At 47.2% G+C, this 22996-nt stretch overlaps 1 protein-coding gene across 6 annotated transcripts in view; it reads left to right on the top strand.

Moving 5' to 3' along the window:
• Positions 1-22996, top strand: part of Tet3 (tet methylcytosine dioxygenase 3) — a 147064-nt gene that overhangs the window by 4253 nt on the left and 119815 nt on the right. For 3 of the 6 annotated variants that reach the window (XM_045153220.1, XM_045153219.1, XM_045153222.1), the window contains one exon: positions 17318-17374. In XM_045153220.1, the coding sequence (XP_045009155.1) occupies positions 17318-17374 (57 nt within the window). Of the gene's footprint in view, positions 1-16510; positions 16547-16905; positions 17027-17317; positions 17375-22996 lie in introns of those variants that run through there. The other 3 variants (XM_045153224.1, XM_045153223.1, XM_045153221.1) reach the window with 3 other exon arrangements.

Here is a 22996-nt window from a genome sequence, read left to right as displayed (position 1 = left end):
GAGGTCCACATGCAGATCTGTGGATTATTGTTGGCTTAATTTCTTAGAGAAAGTGTGTGGGGACAGGAGAGTGAGTTTCTTATTTATTAAGTTTTTTTTTTTTTTTTTTTTTTTTTTGAGGTAGGATCTTGCTGTAGCCCAGTCTGGCCTTCAACTCACATTGATCCTCCTACCTTTGCCTCTCAAGTACTGGGATTAAAGGTGTGCACCACCATGCTTAACTTTCCTTGATATTTAAGATGTGCTTTGATGAAGAAAAATTTTGGTTTTTTTCCCCCTTAACTTTTTCCTTGTTAAAGTGTAAAACAGTAAATAGTGTCAGGCTCCACAATATATTTTAAAACATTGATATTATGACCAAGAGTGAGAATGGGTGGTGGGGGAGCATATGAGGGCCTCCTGCCACTACAAACTCCAGATGCATGTGCCACTTTGTGCATCTGGCTTTATGTGGGTACTGGGGAATCAAACCAGAATTGCAGGTTTTTGCAAGCAAGTGCCTTTAAACCCTGAGCCATCTCCCCAGCCCCATTATCTTTTTTTTTTTTTTTTTCAAGGTAGGGTCTCACTCCAGCCCAGGCTGACCTGGAATTCACTATGTAGTCTCAGGGTGGCCTCAAACTCATGGCAATCCTCCTACCTCTGCCTTCTGAGTGCTGGGATTAAAGGCAGGCGTGTGCCATCATGCCTGGCTCACATCTTTCTTTTAATTGGCCCATGAAGAAGCCCAGGAGCCATTGTCTTGGTGATCCTCTTTTTTAATAGACTTACATGTGGAAAAGCCAAGACATGCCTAAGAGACTGCCTGAGTAAAATGCTGAGCAGCCTCAAGGGACCGCTGCGACCTTAGTCATTAGATCATAGCTGCGCTTAGCAAAAGGAGCATGTCTTTTTGTTAGTTTTGTTGTTGTTTGTTTGTTTGGCTGATATTTCTGGTGGAGCTGAACACCCTGGAGCCTCAGAAACCAGACCATCTACTTGCATATCTGCCCCTTGGTGTTTCCCCTCTTGGCACACTTTGCTTGTACCCTGGCTCCATTCTCCCAGTTGTCCGGGGTTTCCTTTGAGTTGACTGCTGACAGCTGCTTTGTATCATCCTATAGTGAGGGGGCTAGGGGGCAGAGGTGATCTTGGGATTTCCATCTTCCTTCCATATCCCCATTTTTTTCCCCAGTGAGCTTTGGGGAAAGTGGTTGGGAGTCCATCTATTCAGAAAGATAGTTCAGCACTTTAAGACTGGCTTCCCAGGGCTGGTAGCCACTTCTGTGGGTCCCAACATGAGGTTGGGATGAATTGGCAGTAGCTGTAATGCACCATTGCACCGAAGGAGTTTGTTTTACTTTCCTAGTTCTAGGAAGGAGTCAGAGCCTAGGCTGATGTCAGATGTTTGACTTGCATTCTTCATCTGGTTGGTAGCTTGGTAGCATAGCAAGGGCTTCTGATTAGAAAAGTTGGTTTGGTTGAGTATGAGGCACAACAGGGCTCATAGGAGGGCAACATAGTAAATCTTTCCAGCATTGTTTTTCTTAGGGGTAATCCTTCTCCGGGTGTTGTGAGGATGAAATGTAATATAGAATAGGCAGAATGTCTGACATAGTAGGTAATCAGTGCACTATTACAGAACATTCCTAGAGTGTATAAAATGAATTAAAATTTCTGTATAAACAACTGTGTATTAGTTTAAGGTGTAAACATGCAATACTGATGAAATGTTTATCTCAAGACAGCCCTTGGCTTTTTCAAAGAAGAATTGTGGATCAGAGCCCTGGGACTAAGCATAGGGTAGAGAGCAAGGAGTCATATGGTCCTGGACTGCTGAAAAGATGTTCAGGGAAGTAAAGACCTGATTGAGAAGGAGAATTGTGCTTTATGGGGGAAAAGTGTATATGGAAAAATATATGCATCATGTTGAAAGCCTGACTGAGAATAGCACTGGTGGAAATGAAAGAAATTAATGATACATGGTATGAGAAGACTTTCTAACTATCAGCCAAGTGGGTCTAATATAACTTTGTGCCAGATAAGAGACAACATACCTTGGAACTCCTTTGTGTGTGTCTTTCTTTCAACAAAGTCTAAAACCTGATCAGTTCTTGAACAGCTTGCTGGTAGCTCCTCCTTGAAGAGGGGTGCTCAGCAGCAAAAGGAGAAGTGACTGGGGAAGTAGAAGTGTTGCAAAAGGAACCCCACTTTGGTGTTATAAGGGCCTGAAAAGGCCTGGCAAGGAGAAGGACACTCTCTTTCAAATGTAAGTACGTTTTTAACACCATACCCATACTGTAAAAGGGGATAGGATTGCTTTTTAAAAAGGAAATGGTAAAAAAAAAAAAAAAAAGGTGCAGACAGCAAATAGTGAGGGGGAAGGTGTTGTCACTGGGGGAGAACTGAGCTTTCTGTGGTGTACTGCTGCTGTGTGGAGGGTGCAGATGGTAAATTGGTGCTTGCTGGAGTTCATAGTTTGAGAGGCTCAAGAGGGTCTGAGCTTTTACACGCATGTCAGGAAGTCTGGTGGTTAGAGTGTCCTGGACCTGGTGGGGAATGCTCGTGACCACAGGTCTTCTGTATATTCCCAATAAGAATGAGAAGGAAGTAAGATAGGGTTATAATTTAGGGAATGGAACTATGGGCAGAGAAAGCAGCCATTGGGTCTAGGCATGCTAGAAGGTCTACACTGAAAAAGAGAGAGTCACTGCTCTGCTTGAGCCTGGGCCATTTGCTCCCTAGTGAATACCATTTCCTGTGTCATGGAATCAGTCTTTACAGAATTATTGTGGGTGAAAGAAGGCAAAAGAGCAGAGATGACAAAAGTCCAGTATTTCAGTGACAGTGGAAATTATAATGTATTAGCTTGATGTTAAATTTGTGGGTATGTGTGTTGTGGCGAATAGTCTTGAGTGTTTTCTCAGAAATGCCCTTTACCTGCTTTGAAACAGGGTGGTTCATTTGCCTGGAGCTCACCAGTTAGGCCAGAGTGGCTGGGATCCCCTGTTGTCACCTCCCTGGCACTGGGATTATGGGTATAGACCATCATTAATACCTGTTTTTGTTTTGCTTTAAATGTGGGTACTGAGGATCAAACTCAAGTCCTCATGCTTATGAGGCAAGTGCTTTACTAAGCTTTCTTCCAAGGCCCTTGATGTTAATTTTGATAGTTGTAGAATAGACTATTAACAAAGGTGGCTTAGGGGCTGGAGAGGTGGTTAAGGCGCTTGCCTGTGAAGCCTAAGGACCTGAGTTAGATTCCCTGGTACCCATATAAAGCCAGATGCACATGGTGGTGCATGTGTCTGGAGTTCGTTTAATAGGGATAGAGAGATGGCTTAGTGGTTAAGCCACTTGCCTGCAAAGCCAAAGGGCCCAGGTTCAATTCCTTAGTACCCATGTAAGCCAGATGCACAAGGGGGCACATGCATCTGGAGTTTGTTTGCAGTCCCTAGAAGGCCCTGACACGCCCATTTTTTCTCTATCTCCTCTCTCTATCTCTCTCTCTCTGGTTGCAAAGAAATAAATAAACATACTAAAAACAATTTATTTGAAAGAGGGAGGCGATATACATAGAGAATGGACCTCTTCCTCTCTCTCCATCTCTCCCCCTCTCTTTTTCTCTAAATAAATAAATAGTAAAATACTAAAATATATATTATGTATATGAATGATAATTATCAATAACTTTTTTTTAAGTTAGGCTTACAAAGGCTAGTTGTGAACTGTGGAGTGCCTTATGAAGCAGCCTAGACAAGCTAAGATCTGGCTTTCTGCAGAAAAATGACGGTGTCCAGCAGCTTCCTGGACAAATCTGAAATGTGGTGTTTGTCACGAAGCTATCCTGCACAGAGGGCAGTGATCTCACTCCTGTTCTGTCAGCTATGTAGATCAAGGGTTCCACAATGGGATCACCTGGGAAAAATTAAATAATAGTGTCGGGTCTCTGACTTCAGTGATCTGGGATGACCTCAATTAGATTGTGGTTCACAGAGTGAATTTAATATAAAGCTAGCCTGGAGACCCTCATGCAGGTGAGAGCTTGAGGTGGCAGGCTGCCAGCTGCAGATTGCTCACCTGAGTCTAATCTAAGGACACCAGCAAGGTCTACAGTCTCATGTCCACTTGTTGCTTAGTGGATCAGCAGCACCAACATCTCCTGGAGCATGTTGGAAATGCACACTCCCTGGCCTTGTCCCACACCATTTGAATCCACATCTGAATTCAGCTAGATTCCCAGTAATTTGTATGTCCATTAGAATTTGAGGAGCTCTTCTTGATATTTCTCTCTCTCTCTCTCTTTCTCTCACACACACACACACACACACATTTTTAAAATTTAATTAATTTTTTGGGTTTTTTTTTTTTGGCTTTTCGAGGTAGGGTCTCACTCTAGCTCAGGCTGACCTGGAATTCACTATGTCTCAGGGTGGCCTCGAACTCACGGTGATCTTCCTACCTCTGCCTCCCGAGTGCTGGGATTAAAGGCGTGCGCCAACACGCTCGGCTTTTTTTGTTTTTTTGAGGTAGAATCTCACTCTAGCCCAGGCTGACCTGGAACTCACTGTGTAGTCTCAGGGTGGCCTTGAACTCATGGTGATCCTCCTATCTCTGCCTCTTAAGTGCAGGGCATGAACTACCATGCCCAGCTTATTTTATTTGTTTATTTGAGAGAGATAGTGGCAGGGAGAGGGAGAGAATGGGTGTGCCAGGGCCTTCAGCCACTGCAAATGAACTCCAGACACATGAGCCACATTGTGCATCTGGCTTATGTGGGACCTGGAGAATCAAACCTGGGTCCTTAGGCTTTACAGGCAAGTGCTTTAACCACTAAGCCATCTCTCCAGCCCAAGAATAAAGAAAATCTTAAGAGGCTTCTGCTTCCCTGGCCTAGAGTGTTAAGGAATGGGTGGGGTTTCCTTACCCTGGTTGACAACTGGTATTCTTCATGTCCTACCCCTTCTTACTAGTCATGAATGTGCTCGAGCTGGTGGCACATGCCTTTATTCCAATCACTTGGGTGGTAGAGGTAGGAAGATTACTGTGATTTCGAGGACAGCCTGAGATTACATAGTAAATTCCAGGTCAGCCTGGGCTTGATTGAGACCCTACATCAAAAAACCAAAAGTATAAAATTAAATTAAAAAAAGAAAAAATTAAAAGTGCTCAAGAGCTAGGTGTGGTGGCACATGCCTTTAATCCTAGCACTTGAGAGGCAGAGGTAGGAGGATCACTAAGAGTTTGAGGCCAGCCTGAGTGAGTTCCCGGTCAGCCTGAGTTAGAGCATGACTCTACCTTGAAAAATCAAAAAAAAAAAAAGGGGGGGCCTGGTGCACTCTTTCTTTCTATCTCTAATAAATAAATAAAAAAGAGAAAAAAGCTAGGCATGGTGGTACACACCTTTAATCTCAGTACCTGGGAGGCAGAAGTAGGAGGATTGCCGTGAGCTCGAGGCCACCCTGAGACTCCATAGTGAATTCCAGGTCAGCCTGGGCTAGAGTGAGACCCTACCTCGGAAAAAAAAAGGAGAGAGAGAGAAAGATTTTCTTTATTCTTGTTCTTTGGGGTCTTTTCTTTTAGTCAACTAAGTTATCAGTAAAAGGACTTGGTGTGTTCTGAGAATAGTCAGGAAAATACTCAGAAGCCACTTGTAGCCTGATACAGTTCCACAAAAGTTGTAGATGATGGTTGAGGATGAGGAGGTATATGTCTGTAGAATCTTGGCTCTCATGGGAGGCTCTGGAGGTCATGGAGCAGAAAAGATGTGTGCCTGTTTCACAAGATGTAGACAGATCCTTGAGTGTGTCCTAGAGGAGAGGATGCAGTAACTAAACTGTATGGTGGGACAGAGGAAATTAGAGTGGCCTAAACAGTAATCACCAGCCAGATTCAATGGCACTTAATCAGGATAAATGGGAAGCTCTGTCAGTCAAAGAAAGGGAACACACGAATAAGGAACCCAGGCTCCTTGGCTGGTAGAGAGCTGAAACTAAGGAATGTTGTGTGGGAAAGGAGTTGGCTCCTTCATATGGGGGAGTCTGCAGAACTTTTGTTGGTAGGTAAATGTCATAAGTAGGCAGACTAAAGCCATGTTTGAAGAATGTGTCATGTTTACAGTTACTACACTGAAGACCTAGCCCCAGAGGTGCCCTGTGTCCTGTGACTGCACATGTCTGAGTGGAAACTTGGTGCGGACTGGGATATTATGAGGGCATCCTCTAGGGTGGAGGGTGGGGCCCTTGTTGTGGCTGTTGTATTTGTAAAGCATAACATCAATTATAATGTCATATTTCTTAAGACATCTACATTGCAGAAGAAATATCTGTTGTAGGCCACAACATTTTTTGTTCAAGTTCTAGCCTTAATTCTTTGTTTTTAGGATTAAGCCCATGGGACTCCATGCATGCTGGGCAAGTGAGTACTTTATAACTGAGCTATACCTCCAGCTCTAGACTTAATCTTTTTTTTTTTTTCTTTTTTTGCTTTTTTGAGGTAGGGTCTCACTCTAGCTCAGACTGACCTGGAATTCACTATGGAGTCTCAGGGTGGCCTTGAACTCACGGAGATCCTTCTACCTCTGCCTCCCAAGTGCTGGGATTAAAGGCGTGCGCCACCACACCCGGCTTTTAGACTTAATCTTTTACCTAGAGCAAGACTGAACATGGCTTGGAGCAAGGTTTGTGAGATTGCTGAAAGTTTTAGCCAAATATTATATAAATGTACATGAATGTGTTTTCTCCAGGGAGAAAGTACATTAAGATTTTGTTGTTGTTGTTTATTTTTATTTATTTGAAAGTGACTGACAGAGAGAGAAAGAGACAGATAGAGAGAGAGATAGAATGGGTGCACCAGGGCCTCCAGTCACTGCAAACAAATTCCAGATGCATGTGCCCCCTTGTGCATCTGGCTAACGTGGGTCCTGGGGAAACGGGCCTCAAACTGGGTCCTTAGGCTTCACAGGCAAATGCTAACCACTAAGCCATCTCTCCAGCCCAAAAGTACATTTTTTTTGAGCCAATATCAGGAATATTCATGACCTCCATAGATTTAAAATAGTAATAATAAATAGTAATCTACCTGAGTAATCTACCAATGCTAATAGTCCCCACAGGTGGCTGTTCAAATTAAAATTAAATGCATTAACTGTCACACTAGCTACCTTGAAAGTACTCAACCACATGTAGCTGGTGGCTTATATGTTGGGCAAGTACAGATAAAGAATGTTCTTAGCCCAGCATGGTGGCAACACACCTGTACTTGAGAAATAGAGGTTGGAAAGAGTCACAAGTTGGAAGCTGGCCTAGCCTATATAGTGCCTTGCAGACTAGCTTCAGCTACATAGAGATCCTATTTTTAAAAGTTCTAAAATTAACTAATTAATTAAAGGTTTTAGCCAGGTGTGGTGGTTCATGCCTCTTAATTTTTATTTTATTTAAATTTTTATTTTAGAGAGAGCAAGAGAGAGAGACATAGAGACAGAGAGAGAGAGAGAGAAAATTGGCATGCCAGAGCCTCAGCCACTGTACTCAAACTCCAGACGCTTATACCACCTAGTGGGCGTGTGTGACCTTGCACTTGCCTCACCTTTGTATGTCTGGCTTACTTGGGATATGGAGAGTTAAACATGGGTCCTTAGGCTTTGCAGGCAAGCTCCATAATGGCTAAGCCATCTCTCAAGCCCTAATTTTTATTTTTTAATTTGTTTTATTAGAGAGAGGAGAGAGAGAGAATGGGTGCACCAGGGCCTTTAGCCAATGCAAATGAACTCCAGACACATACGCCACCTTGTGCATCTGGTTTATGTGGGTTCTGAGGAATTGAACCTGGGTCCTTTGGCTTTGCAGGCAAGTGCCTTAACCACTAAGCCATCTCTAGCTCAGTTCATGCCTTTTTAAGACCAGCACTAGGGAGGGAGGCTGAGGTAGGAGGACCACTGTGAATGAGTTCAAGGTCATCCTATGTTGGAGTGAGACTAGGCCTTGAAAAAACAAAGTTTTTAAAAGATATTTTTATTTTTATTTATTTGAGAGAGAGAGAGAAAGAGAGAGAGAGACATACATTAATAGGCAGGTAGAGAGACAGAGAGAGAGAGAGAGACATACATTAATAGGCAGGTAGAGAGACAGAGAGAGAGACAGAGACAGAGACAGAGACAGAGAGAGAGAGAGAGAGAGAGAGAGAGAGAGAGAGAATGGGCGCACCAGGGCCTCTAGCCAATGCAAATGAACTCCAGACACATATGCTCCCTTGTGCATCTGGCTTATGTGGGTCCTGGGTGTTGAACCAGGGTCCTTTGGCTTTGCAGGCAAGTGCCTTAACCACTAAGTCATCTCTCCAGCCCCCTTTTCCCCTCTGCAGGAAAATCTATTGGGTATTGCTATGATCTGGACATAGGGTATCCCTGTGTGGTCCATACCATGCCCTCTTTTATGTTGGGAAAATAGCTTTTGGGTTGGCTGCATTCAGGACTTTTTTGGTTTAAGTTTAGATTGTGAACCCCCCAGCCTAGGTAAATGTTAAGATTTGAAAAGGTACAATGCTGTACTGGGTTTCTTTCCACCCCCCAGGTAAATAAAGTCTCACTCTAGCCCAGGCTGACCTAAAATTCACTCTGTAGTCTCAGGCTGGCCTAGAGTCATAGTGATCCTCCTATCTCAGCCACCCAAGTGCTGGGATTAAGGGTGTGTACCACCATGCATGGCTCTACTGGGTTCTATCCCAATACAAAGCTCACTGTTGCTGTGCATCCACACACATATGTAGAGGCAGAGGACAACCTTGAGTGTTGTTTCTCAGGGGCTGTCTGACTTTTTTGAGACAGTCTCCCAATGGTCTGGTGCTCACCAATCAGTCTCAGCAGGCTATCCAGCAAGCCCAGGAATCTTCCCGTCTCCACCTCTCCAGCACAAGTGTGTGCCACCACACTTAACATTTTGTTTTGTTTTTCAAGGTAGAGTCTCCCTCTAGCCCAGGCTGACCTGGAATTCACTATGTAGTCTCAGGGTGGCTTTGAACTCACAGTGATCCTCCTACCTCTGCGTCCCGAGTGCTGGGATTAAAGGCATGTGCCACCATTCCCAGCCACACTTGACATGGGTACTAGGGACAACATTCATGTCTTCATTGTTTCCATAGCAAACACTTTATTGACTGAGCTTCATCCCAGCCCTCAAGCTCACTGCTTCTATAAGGCATGTTTTACTTTGGAATAGCAGTAGGAGTGAGGCGTGGCTCCCACTCAGAGGCTCTTTCCACAGCTCCTTGGGGAAAAGGCATCCTCCCACAGTCCTTATCATGGCTTCTGTAAACCTTGTTCTTATTGACTCTAGTCCCATACATACTTGCTCATGAACCCTACCCAGAGTTCTCCCTCTGTTTTGGCTTGCATCTTTCTGGAGAAGTTGGTATGGTGACTGAGTGGCCTTACCATCATGTTGGTGTCTCAGAATCCAGTCCTCATCTCTTCTTCATAGCAGCCTTGTGAGATGAGAGTGGGCTCTTAGAAGGGCAGGTGTTAAGGAAAGAGACCTTTTTGCCTTCCTGTGAGCCTCTGGGAGGATCCTTTAGTGTTGCTTGTCGCCTATGCCTTGTGTGTCTGTGGCAGGGCTGAGGCTGCTGTCACCCATGGATTGTATATACTCCATGGTGACCTTGTCTCCTGTCAGTTGTATAAGAAATAGCCTAAGGTGTGTTAATTATTGAGCTGGGAGTGGGTTGTGTGATGAGGTCACTGGCTACCTTTCTGGTGATCTGGGAGTTGCTTGATTGCTGCATGCATTGCAAGCAGCAGCCCAGACGCTTTTGGATGGTGCGTTGCTGTTCTGACTTATACAAGTTCCGACTGTTGTATCCCACCTTCTCCACACCCTTCCTGGGAATCAGCGGACAAATAAGAGAACTCTCATTGCAGGTAGGAGAACAACTTCAGAGTCCTAGAAGAGGAATGAAGGGTTTACTGGACAGTCATTTGGAAGCGGTAGTGAAACTGTGGGTGTCCCCATAGTCCCCTACCCCACCAAATTGAAAAGAGAAGCCTCAGGAAGGGGGTTGGGAAAGCAGAGCCAAAAACAAGTGACCAAGTTCTAGACTGGAGTCTGTTCCACTTCAGAGCCATTTTTGTAGAGAGGACATGGGTTTTGACTTTTTTATTGTTCTGCCCTTTCTAGGTAACTCACTTCCCCCAGAAAAGCTGGATATGATTTCAGAACTCTCGAAGAGAGAGGGATGGTAATCTTTTGTTCTCTATACAGGGAGGAGAGGTGCAATGAAGGGGTTAAGAGATAGGAGAAGAGATGGCATCAAGAGGTTAAGAAGTACACCTTCTGGAATATTCCCTAGGTCTCAAGATCTGCAGTGTCCCTCTTCTGGAGAAGTGTTTCTTCAGTTTCCATAGTTTCCATAGGCAAAGCCACATCTGCTTTGACCTGTAGACAGCCTCATTCAGCAGAGCTTACCTGAGACTGGGTATGGGCCAGGCGCAGTGCTGGTCCGAGCCAGCAGTGGCAGGGCAGGAGTGTTAACTTTGTCCTTAATGAGGTTAGAGCTGAAATATTTCCTTGCAGCATGTTGTGGTAAGGCTGTAAGGGAGGGATGCCTTGAGGCAGAGTCTAGCTTCAGTCACCTTTGGGCCCTTTACAGCCCAGCCCAAAAGGAAAAGAAGAGGCCTTAAAAGTTTAAATGTAGGGACATGTGAAGACTGTGTCCTCTCCCTCCCCCAATCCTGCTGCTCCTGGAGTGTTTGTGGCTGGTAGCACGGGTGTGGAAAGAGGGGTGTGGAAAGCTGCACTCATACTGCTGCACACACCTGAAGGTGTGGATTTTTGAGGTGGAAGGTTAGATGCTCGGTGTTAATCAATTTTGGAGGTGTTCCTCAGGGGCCTGCAGCAGGTTTCTGAAGTACTCAGTGTTCCTGCCCTGACTTCTGTGTAATAACACCATATACTCCCTTGTTACTTGCTTGGGTCTTGAAACATTTGGTACCTCAGGGATGTTGAATTTCACCCTGTCGAAGTTCATAGACCTTCACACAAACACCTAGTGGGACTCAAGGGGTGTAGGCACTGTGACCCATCAGAGGTACAGATGTGTACATGTTTGTTGGAGTGGAAGTAAGAGGCTGGGGTTGTCGGCTGGCTCTCTTTGGTTTCCCTCAGATGGGATCAATGGGTGCCTTGGTTCAGTCTCAATCTGATGCATCTTTGAGGAGGAGCATCTTTTTTTTCCCCATTGTTAAGGTTGTGGCTGCTCCTAGACTTCCTCCTCCCTGTCATTGTAGTTGACACACACTTCCGCTGCCAAAGCTAATTGTGAGGTCTGATCAGTGAATGAAGGCAAAGGCAGTTCCCATGACAACCACAATGAGTTTCTAATATAGGGGATGTGTGTATGTGATGGTCTGCAATTACTTGGGTGGAAATTGATGTATAGACACCAGGGACTTCAAACCTACGCTCGGAAGGTGGGGGGTTGGGTATTAGATTTCTTGGACAGGACCCTTTGTGTGATGGAAAGGGAAAGAGGTCGACCACTTCTCTCACTGTTTATTCCAAGTGCCTTTAGTATTGGGATCTTTGGAGAGGCATAGCTCCAACCCTTGTGGATGGGGAGGCAGGGCACACATACAGGAAGACAAACTCCTGAGTGTTCAATGGGAAATGTTAGAAGTGCCATAAGCTGGCAGCAAGCTGGGGTAAGCAGAGAAGGCTTCCTAAAGGAAGCAGGCTTCAACTGAGCTTTGAAGGGAACATTATGGGGAGTTATCTTGTTTAGGAAGCAGCCCAGATGAGGGAAGAGGGGGCTGCCTGTTTGTCTCTGTTCTCTCTCAGCTCCAGGAGAGGTGGGTGAGCTTGAACATCATAGAGTTACTCATAGTGGGGCTGTTGAGATGGTTTAGCAATTAAGATGCTTGCCTGAAAAGGCAAAGGACCCAGGTTCAATTCTCCAGGACCCATGTAAGCCAGATGCACAAAGTGGCATGTGTATCTGGAATTCATTTGCAGTGGCTGAAGGTCCTGACATGCCCAATCTCACTCTCTTCCCCTCCTCTCTCTCTCAAAAAAAAGTTACTCATAGTGATCCTGAAAGTGAGGGAATAGCAAGAGCCCTGCTTGGTTAACTTTTTACCTCTGTGACATTGGGCAAGAGACTTGGAACTCTCTATCCTAGTTTCTCATCTGCAGAATGGGCATAGGTGATTCCTGTGTGGTTGGTTGGTTTTGAGGTTTGAGGAAGATACTTTGTCTCCAGTCTCTATTTGCATGGCCTCACCTGCAGTTGGTAACTGAGTGTTTTCCCTCCTCCTTCCTCCCTCCCCAGTGTGTGTCTGGGTGTGCCTGCATTCCCTGCTTATCTGTGTGGCCTGTGAGTTCCATGTTCTTGAAGTTCTCAGCTTGTGTCTTTTTTTTTTTTTAATTTTTATTTATTTATTTGAGAGCGACAGACACAGAGAGAAAGACAGATAGAGGGAGAGAAAGAGAATGGGCGTGCCAGGGCTTCCAGCCTCTGCAAACGAACTCCAGACGCGTGCGCCCCCTTGTGCATCTGGCTAACGTGGGACCTGGGGAACCGAGCCTCGAACCGGGGTCCTTAGGCTTCACAGGCAAGCGCCTAACCGCTAAGCCATCTCTCCAGCCCTCAGCTTGTGTCTTGAAAGGAGTGAATCCACTCACCTCTCCCTAGGGATTGTGTTCCCATTCCTTCTGCTGGGATCATAGTGGGGACTGAGAGTCAAGCTGGAAGGTGGAGGAAGGATCTTCTGTCTTATACAGAGGGGTCCCAAGTACCTTTGGGTTGGTCACTGAAACCCAAATGTAGAAAGAGATGGGAAGAGACAGGGAGTGAAGTGTCCTACCTCAGTGGCCCTGGTGTGTGCCTCTGTGACTGTCCAACCCTGACATTTCAGGTGCCTCTGAAGAAGGAAGCCAGGGTGGGAGTAGGTAGGCTGCCTTGGGGTAGCTAAGGGTGGCTGGAGGGCAGAATGGAGACTTGGACTTGGGATAGAGCTGAGTTAGCACAAGAAGATGGGGAGATGGGTCTAGTAGGGATTTGAGGCTCTGTAAGGTGGCAGAGATGCTTGCTGGCTGGACAAGCCTGGGACTGCAGTTCAGCTGTGGTGGGTCTGACCCTTCAACCCCAGTCCTTAGGGATCTCAGTGAGAATGCTGGCTGGAAAGAGGGGCTTTTCTATCTCGGTGCCCATCCCCCCTGCCACTTACCTCCAGTAGAACTCTGCTCAGCACATTCCAGCTCTGTGCAAAGCCTAGGAAAGTGGGGAGGATTGCTGTGAAAATAAATAATTGCTTAGATGTGATTGGTGCTCTAGAATCAGCAGTCTGTTCCATGGAGCCCAAGAGGAGCTGCTGATGCTCAAGGAGGCTTGGTGGTTAAGGATCTAGTAGAGGGGAGGCACTGTTTTGATTTAGCCTTATACCATGCTTGCTTGCTGAGAGAGATCTGGATGGGAGGGAAGGCAGAGGAGCAGAATTGGGAAGTCTCCAATTTCCAAGGGTGAAAACATTACTATTCTCAAGTCTGATGCCTTTAAAAAATATTTTTAGGAGAGATAGGAGGATTGCTGTGAGTTCAAGGTCACCCTGAGGATACATAATATGTATATATTTTTTAGGGCTGAAGAGATGGCTTAGTGGTTAAGGAGCTTGCCTGCAAAGCCTAACTACCCATGTTCTACTCTCCAGATCCCACGTTAGCCAGATGCACAAAGGTGAGGCAAGCGCAAGGTAGCACATGCCCACTAGGTGGCACAAGTGTCTGGAGTTCGATTGCAGTGGCTGAAGCCCTAGTGTGCCAATATCTCTCTCTCTTCTCTCTAAGATTAAAAAAAAATATATATATATATATATACACATATACACACATATATATATACATATACATATACATATACATATACATATACATATACATATATATTTGTAAACAGAGAGAGAGAGAGAAGAGAGAGATAGAATGGGTACTCCAGGGGCCTCTAGCTTCTGCAAATGGACTCCAGCTACATTTGCCACTGTGTGCATCTGGCTTTACATGGGTACTGGGGAATAGAATCTGGGTCATTAGTCTTTGCAGGCAAGTGCCTTAACCACTGAGCCATATCTCTAGCCCTGTTGTCTTTCTCTTTTTTTCTTTTTCTGAGCTGACCTGGAATTCACTATGGAGTCTCAGGGTGGCCTGGAACTCACAGTGATCCTCCTACCTCTGCCTCCTGAGTGCTGGGATTAAAGGTGTGTACCACCACACCCGGCTTTCTTGTCTTTTTTTTAAAAAATATATTTTATTTATTTGTTTACTTGAGAGAGGGAGAGAGAGAGACAGAGACAGAGAATTGGCATGCCAGCACCTCCAGCCATTGCAAACGAACTCCAGATGCATGTGCCCCCTTGTGCATCTGGCTCACGTGAGTCTTGGAGAATTGAATGGGAAATCTTTGGCTTTGCAGGCAAATGCCCTAATCGCTAAGACATCTCTCCAGCCCTCTTGTCTTTTTTTTTTTTTTAAACTTTTTGTTGGGCTGGAGAGATGACTTAGCGGTTAAGGCGTTTGCCTGCAAAGCCTAATGATCCAGGTTCTATTCCCCAGTACCCACATAAAGTCAGATGCACATGGTAGCTCATGCATCTTGAGTTCATTTGCAGCATCTGGAGACCCTGGCACACCCATAATCTTTCTCTTTCGCAAATAAAAAAATAAAATATTTAACAAATCTTTTTATTGATAACCTCCATACATATAAATGCCATACCATGGCTCAGGTCTGTGGTCTTTGACAAAAATATTTGTTTGCAAGGAGAGAGAAAATATGGATGTACCAGGGCCTCTTGCCACTTCAGACAAACTCCAGATGCATTTGCCACTTTGTGCATCTGGTTTTACATGGGTACCGGGGAACTGAACTTGGACCATCAAGCTTTGTAAGCAAGCACCTTAACTGCTGAGCCAACTCTACAGCCCAGGTCTGTAGCCTTAATGAGGAGTGGTTACTTCAGGAGAGCCCAGTCATCTCTGTAGCTCCTTGGCCTTGGCAGAGAGAGGAGACAGAATTGGAATGAGTAAAGCTAGGTTTGAATTCTGGTTCATCACTTGCCAGCTGTTGATGACAGGCAAGTAGCTTAACATCCTTTAGACTCCCCTGTCCTGTGAGAGACAAGGCTGCTCATGGAGTCAGTGGCATGAGAAGATCCTACAATGTGGTTGGCAGAGGGCCTGGTGTGTAGCGGGGGCTTGATAAGCAGTGGCAGCTGTAGCAGCAACAGTATTCATTGATACTGTCCAAGCTGTGTTAGTGTTTCCTGCCCAACAGCATTTTATGTGTGTGTGGGGGGGCACACACAATTTTGTGCGGGTAGAATGAGTTTTGGGAACCAGGACAAAGGAGGGACTCACTCCACTTGACCTGATCAGTAGTGTGAGTTAAGAGGCACATGTGTCTACACATACCTGGAGCCGTGGCTTAGGATGTGCCTCACCCTGCCTTGTTACTTGCTCCCTCCCTTCCCTGCTCTGGGAGAGGCCATATAGGACTGCCCTTTGTCCCCAGGGGGAGGCAGGTGTGGGCCCTGGAGCCTCCTCACCATTGCTGGCTCTCCCAAGGCAGCATATCCAGTTCTGAGTAACCCCTGGGGGTCCTAAAGAGGGGAGCAGTTAGGCTTCTGTGGTGGAGTGGGTAATAGAGCGAGTCACTGCTGCAGGGGTGCACGCATCCTGCAGCCATGACTCACTTCTCTCCTGCCTCTGCTTATTCATCTGTGAGAGTGAGAAGCAGCACCCTGAGCCTTGGCAGAAATGCAGAGTGCTGGTAGCCAGCAGCATCCACAGTACGGCAGGCAGTGTGCCACTTGTCTTCTCCAGTCCTCACAGCTCTATGCAGTAGCTGCTGGTTCCGTTTTACAGATGAGCAAAGAGAGGCCAGGAGAGGTAAGTTCCCACCACCTGGGCATAGTGGATCTAGTAGGAATCAAATCCAGATATGTGGGTGCTAGTCTCGTATGTAGAAACTCTGTGGTGGTCAGCTTCAGGAAGGGTATGGGTCGAGGAGGATGTGTCCAGGGATGGCCTGAAACTGAATCCAGGACTGTGGATTGGCAGGAAATTCCTGTGACCCCAGCCCTTATTAATATTCTGGCTGTTGAACCTTCAGAAGTCTGGAGTGTGGGAACTAGAATATAGAAGCTTTTGGAGTCTGGGCCACCTTGTCTGCCCTGCTTCTCCTGGAGATAGGAAGCCCTGGGGGCTTGGGGTGCACCTCTTGGAGCCCATCTCTTAGAGCCTCTCCAAGAGTAGAGAAACGGGCTGGGAGTATGTTCCGGCGCCAGGTCCGAGTGATCCTAGGGCGCGGGGGGGCGGGGGGGTGTTGAAGCCCTGGGGAAGGCCCAGCTGACGCTGGAAGGCTCCAGCCACCGGCAGTGTGGGCTGTAGTCTGTTTTCCCAGGGGGGTGACCAGGGGAGCGGAGCTGCAGCGTGGTCTTCCGGACAGACAGACCTGGCTTGGAATTTCAGCTCTTCTGTGTTCCTTGTCACCTTGGATAAGTTACTCCATTCCTCTGCAAAGCTGGGTAAAGGTTCAAGCTCTACTGGCCTTTTCTTCTTGGAGGACTGGCGGGGTATTAGGTCTTGTTCTCTCACGTCCTGCAGGCGGGGTGGGAGAACCCCGGTCTTTACCCTACCCCGCTCACTCTGCCACCTTTGACTGGCGGTACCGGGGACGCCTGCTTTGTCGGGGAGCCCTGGAATCCCAGGCCTGCCTAGGAGCTGCGGTGGCGGAACCCTCGGCGGAGGCCCCCGCCTGGCCTCGGGCAGGGCAGGTCGGTCGTCGGCGGGGGCAGGCGGGCCGCGGGATTGGCTGCTGCTCGCGCCGCCCCCTCGCACACCAGCTCGGGGAGGGAGGTGGGGAGAGGGAGAGGGAGAGCGAGAGGGAGCGCAGCCGGCAGCTGGCCGCCGCCTCCTCTGCAGTGCCTCCCTCGGTGCGCTCCCTCCGGGGGGATAATGGGAGGCCCGGCGGCGGCCGAAGCCTGCTCGGGAGGAGGCCATCCGAGGTAGAGCGGGGACGGAGGGAGGGAAGGCAGGCAGGGCTCAGGCAGGGAAGTGGTGCCTTGCAGGATCTAAGAGGGCTCAAATGAGGAGAAATGCAAACAAACACCGCAAGGCCCTCAGCCTGGCGGGTCTGGGCGGCCGCTGGAGGCTGGAAGATGGTCCCCGCTAGCTAGTCTTTCTTCCCGAGGCCCTCTCCCCTCCAGGCCTGCTCCTGCAGCCGCTGGGCGCGCTGGAGGACTTCGCTTCCTTCTGGTACCAGCCGGGTTGATGAGTCTTTATGGCTTCTTTTGCAGGTGGAAATAAAGGCTGGTGAAGGAACAGGGCCTTGGACACAAGGGGCGACTGTCAAGGTACTGTGTGTGTGTGTGTGTGTGTGTGTACGTACGTACACGTACGCGGGAGCGCGCGCATTTGGTGGGGGTGAAGTATTTGAGTGGATTGGATAAAAATAAAGGGTCTCCTTTGGTGATCCCTTAATCTCCCACTGTGTGTATAGCAGCAGCTGAGGGGGAGGGGCGGCGCGAGTGTGGGCGGCCAATGAATTCTCAGGCCTGTGTGGGTTTTGTTTAGATTCTTTTTGCTTTCTCAGCTGGATGGTTTGGTGCAGTTAGGGTTTGGTTTGTCGAAGTTTTTTTTTTTTTTTTTTTTTTTAAGACGTGCAACCCACTCCCCCAGCCCTACCTCTGGAAATCTCTGGAGAATGTCCCCAGCACTGTTGGTTTGCATCCAATCTGCAGAAATCCCGGGGGGGGGGGGGGGCGGACAGCAAGCGGGGAGGGAGGATTGCACTCCTGAGTCTGAAGCTGATAGGGTGTCATTAGTCATTCTGCTGTCACCATGGAGATGGCTGGAGAGGAGAGGAGGTGGTGGGGGTGAGGATATTTTGGGTAGGGTGGGGGCTGATGCAACATCATGGCTGGGAAGCCAGCCGGTGTCTGCTGTTACTCTGTATTGCTGGGTGTCTGGGTGACAGGCAAGGCTGTATTCCCAGGTGCTAGGCAAGCAGAAGCTTTGAGCTGCTCCAGGTGGGGCGGGGGTGGGAGGCAGGTGTATTTGAGGGAAAGGAAGGGAAGAGTGTGGTGGGGTATCTTTGATTACTTGGTGACCATGGCTAGTCCTCCTAGGTTGGCAAGGATGGGATCAGTAGGTTTATTTGGGTTTTGTCAGTTTTTAGGGCTTGGGGCCCAAGATGAATTTGGAATTACTCAGCAGTATCTTTTGCCCAAGGTGGAGAAAGCAGGCAGCTCAGTGTGGTGGCTTCTCAAGAGCAGATCCCGGAAGGGAGTGTGGAGACAGGTGGGTAGGGCAGGCCCAGCAAAACTCTAGCTGAAAGGAAGCTGGGGAACCTGGCTACTTAAGTAGCAGGTAGGTGAGTTGTTAGTGTCCCACACATGCTCTTAGTCTCTCCTCCCTGCAAATCCACCTCCTCTTCCTGGGAAGGCTCTGCTGAAGTGCCTGGAAATGGCTCCCTGTCACCTCACTGTCTGGGTAGTGACACTGGCAGGGAAGGGCTCTGTTTTTGCATACAGAGTAGGGCTCCTGGATAAGTTTGTAAGGCGGATCTATGAAGGCTGGGTGGTCCCCTAGCCTCTGCCCAAGAAAATTTAGGTAAGGAAGCACCCCTAGGGGTGTGCATGGATTTTGCTTCTGAAACAGCTTTTAGGGGCGTGAAGTGTCAGGTGACCTCAGTTCCCCTGGGAAGCTGGCATGCTTAGGTGAGGCTAGGAGTAGTGCGTGGTCACCTGGGATAGACTCTGGGAGTCCTCAGGCTAGGATAGTACACACTGGCAGTGCGTGTGTGCGTGCGTGCGTGCATGCGTGCACAGAGCTGTGAGCTCACCTCATTTCATGCTGACTTTCATCTGCCTCTTCTCAGGGAAGAATCCCAGGTTCCATTTCTGCTCGCTCACCTGGCCCCTGCTGACTGGAGTAGTTGTGGTCACTAAGTGTACTGTTTCAGGACTGTGGGTCTTGGAAATATAAAGATTGTGGGACAGAGGCTCTTCCAGCCCAGGAAAAGCAGGACAAGGACATGGGGACAGATGGGCTGGGGGTGGGGGTCAGCTCTCTCCCTTTGTACCTACATTCTTGTCTGCTTACTCCTGAAAGCACCCATCCTGCCTGCTTGCCAGCCCAGCGATGGCTGATCTTGGCAGACCTGCTTCCCTTCCAGTTTGTCTGTGCTCTTCAGTTCCCCATGTTCTGCTGGCCTGGCATAAAGTCAGTTCTGCAGACCTGCTGAAGGCTTCCAGCCTAGTATCCCCACCTCTACTTTTTAATGGGCATGTGACAAGGGTTACTTGAAAATCCAGAGGAAGTCTTCCCCCATTCCTATCCTCCGGAGTTTTATTCCTACAGCTCTGAATTTATATCTTGGTATCTTGCTTGTTTGTGGTATTGAGTTGCCTATCTGAGAACTGTACTTCCTTTCAGCCTGGGCACTGCCAGCACTTGGCTTGAGTGCCCCCCTTCCCTTTTTCCCATTTCTGGTTCTGCCTTCTGCTTCCTACATTGGATTTTCTCAAGTAGCCAGTTGGGGTAGTGTTCCCACATACCCTGAATGAGACAGTTTTGTGCAACTCTCTTCCATCATGAAGTCATGCTATAAAAGTGTCTGGTGTGTGGGCCCCTTCTATGATCAAGACAAAGGGTGGGTGTGTGTTCCCACAGGATGAGTGGAGGAGGGGTAATCCCCATGGGTGAGTGGTATCGAGCAGCCAGAGGAAATGTGCCTGTTTCCATGTGTGCTGAGTGTTGCCAGGAATATCCTGATGTGTGGGTGTGCACAGACACAAAGCTGAGATTGATGAATGCATGTTGTCAGTTTACTGTCTAGTATGCTTCATGTCCACTAGTGGTATCCCAAGGCACATACCATAGCACATACTACTACCTCCTCCCCCTTGGCTTCCAGGACAGATGTGAGTGCCCAGTACTGAGAACCCCAAGCTGCCCTGCTTTTGGGCTCCCACGCTCTGCCCTATGGGAACACTCCACTGACTGAGGATGTCTGGGGCTATTTTGGGACTGTGCCCAGGATCTTTGCCTTCTGCCTCTCCTTTTGACCCCTGCAGAAATGTCCTGTGATCCTTGACTTCCTACCTTCTCTGTCACTCCGCCTGTTTTTTTTTTTTTTTTTTTTTTCTTGCCTACTCTTCCAGGAGCTCCCCTTCTCTTTGAAGTTGAAATCAGGTGAGCCTGCTAGGCTAGAGCAGTAAGTTGATGTTAGACTTGCATTTGGGGATGGAGCGAGAGGGCTTCCTGAGGCATGCTAAGAACCGGAGTTAATCCCAGAGCTAAGCTGCATCTTTGTGGTGACCTCAGTCCTTTTAGGATCTGAAGGGAGAGAAGAGAGCTTTTCAGGATAGGAGAGTAAGCAGAAAGGAGAGCCTTCCTGTCCACCATGGGTCAGGGCCTGGATCTGAGTCCAGATGCCACCATGTTTGATGGCTCTGCAATCCTCTTGCTGGACCTGTGAGGAGGGGAATGGGTGCTCAGCTCCCTCCAGCTGCAGATGGACATTTCTGCTAGAAATGGGCTTTGTGGTCTTGCCAAGTTCCCTCCCATACCCTGGAGGCTGTAGCAAGTGGTTTGGTTGGCTGGGGGTTGGGAGCAGGGGAGTCTGGGGAAAGACTTTGATTTGGCTCAGCTTTTGGGTCTCCCAGTCCTCTTAAGTCCTCTCTCTTTCCCACTTCTGACCTCTTGGGCCTTTGGCCTCATTTCCTCTCACACCCAGACATCTGGCAGTCAGCTGAGGACTCCCCCTCCCCCTGTTCCCAGCATCTGAGGAGCTCTGAGGAGGAGGTGGCTTTCTTTGTGGGTTAGTTTAGGAAGCCTTTGGGTGAGCAATATGGGGATGTCTTGGATGATTATAATGTATAGTTATCATGCTAACCAGAACTCTAACTCCACATCAGCACATTTTATCTCTCTTTTTTTGTATTTTATTGAGTATTTAGCATGTTCTAGATACAGTACTTGGTACAGAAAATGGAAGTCATTATTTTTTGAACCTTGCAGAACCACTGAAAGTAAGACATGGACTAAATTGCCTACAATTATAACTAAGTGGGAAAACCAGCATTGCCAGTCCTTGGTTTCATGCAGTGAACACTTTGATCTTACTGTGTGTTTGAGGCTCTAAATTTGCATACTACAGACTAGACCTCTTGCCCCATTTAATCCCCTATAGTTTTTGCTCTGTTTTTGGCTCATGGAACCTCAGGGGACTTTGAAGGAACAATCAATATGCCAACCTTGCTTTGAAGGTTAGTGTTTCTAGATTTTGTGATGGTTAGAGTAGTGTGTTCAGAAATGGACCTGGTGAAAAAGGGGCTTAATTTTGAAAGTAAAATGTTGACTTTAGGTAGGTGTGATGGATTTGAGATCCAGAGAAGGCTGGATAGAAATACTGAACCTGAAATTTCCTTCAGCTCACTAAGAGTGGGAGTCCTAGGGATAGATATAGCTCAGTTGAGGAGTGCTTGCCTAACATATCTGGGCCCTGGGTTATATTTCTAACACTTTCCAAAAATAAACTAAAAAAAAAAAATTAAAAGGGAAGAGAAAGAAAAAAGTTATCAAGGGTTTTGTGAACACTTAGCTGGATGTGGTGGCACGCACCTGTAATCCCAGTACTTGAGAGGTGGAGGCAGGAGGATCTGTTCAAGGTCATCCTTGGCTACATAGTTTGGGGCTAGCCTGGGATACATGGCACTAAATGTGGCCCAAAAACAGAAAGTTTGGACACTACATGTGGCCAAAAAATGTTGGTCTTTCTGCTTCATGGGGCTTCAGTGAGACCCACTGGCTGAGGGAGAGGAAAGGAGGTGACAAGAAGCATGATTGTCTAGTCTCTTTTTTACTCTGCTACTACTAAAGGGCTCTGTCAGTTATAGGGAAGTCATTTAAAGTCCATGGACATAAGATTTTCTCTGTAAAGCAAAGGTCTTACCTTTTACTTAGTTTTTCTCAAACTAGATCTAGACAATCTAGGTGGCTTTTTTTCCTTTTGCTCATTTCTTTCTCTCTCTCTCTCTTTTTTTTTTGCTTTCCATGAAAATATTTTATGTATATCATTAGCTAAGTTACTAAATTATAAAGTACATAACATTAACTAAGTTACTAAATTTCAAAGTATTTTAAGTTTGACACATAGTTACTGCCTAAGTCATCTGTCCTAGTTTTACATGAGTAGCTTGCTGCTCACTTGAAGAAGCAAGCACAGACTTTATCACTTCTATCATGTTCTTTCTTTTTTAAAAAAAAATTTATTTATTTGAGAACAACAGATAGAAAAAGAGGCAGATAGAGAAACAATGGACGCGCCAGAGCCTCCAGCCACTGCAAACACCTTGTGTATCTGGCTATTGTGGGTCCTGGGGAATCGAGCCTTGAACCAGGGTCCTTAGGCTTCACAGGCAAGCGCTTAATTGCTAAGCCATCTCTCCAGCTCCTTTTTGTTCATTTCTTAAACATAGCACTACTTTGGTACTACTTGTGTGGCATCCGTTGGCATTCAGGACTATCCAGACTGGCCTGTGAGCCCTTCAGCAGGTTGGGCTTTGTGCCTGTGCTCTTGGTTCTTGGTAAGTGTTTCTAGTGGTTTGCGTTTGTGGTGCCGAGTGGCTCATGCCCTGAACAGCACTGCTTTGCACTGTTCTTCCTGGCAGTGCATAGTGATGCCTGTTTGACTGTCTACCCTGTTTCTGGACCTGGCTCCCTTGCTCTTCTGTGCTTTGTCTGAGAAACCTACATAGTAGTTAGTACCACTTGGGAGAGTGAAGATCTTCTCTGTTCCAGAGACTTTTGGGGCCTCTCAAAAGTTGACTTGTACCTCATGCTGTCCAAATAAAGATGCCTCTTGCATGTCCGGAGTCTGATGGTGGAGCACCTGAACTACAGGAGCCCCTGCAGGGCAGAACTGTATGTGAAAGAGCTACATGATTTATAGAAAGAACACTGCAGCATGA

This window comes from Jaculus jaculus, chromosome 6 (assembly GCF_020740685.1).
Source record: "Jaculus jaculus isolate mJacJac1 chromosome 6, mJacJac1.mat.Y.cur, whole genome shotgun sequence".
Classification (NCBI taxonomy): domain Eukaryota; kingdom Metazoa; phylum Chordata; class Mammalia; order Rodentia; family Dipodidae; genus Jaculus; species Jaculus jaculus.
The sequence above is the reverse complement of the archived record's forward strand: the minus strand, read 5'-3'. Positions and strand labels throughout refer to the sequence as shown.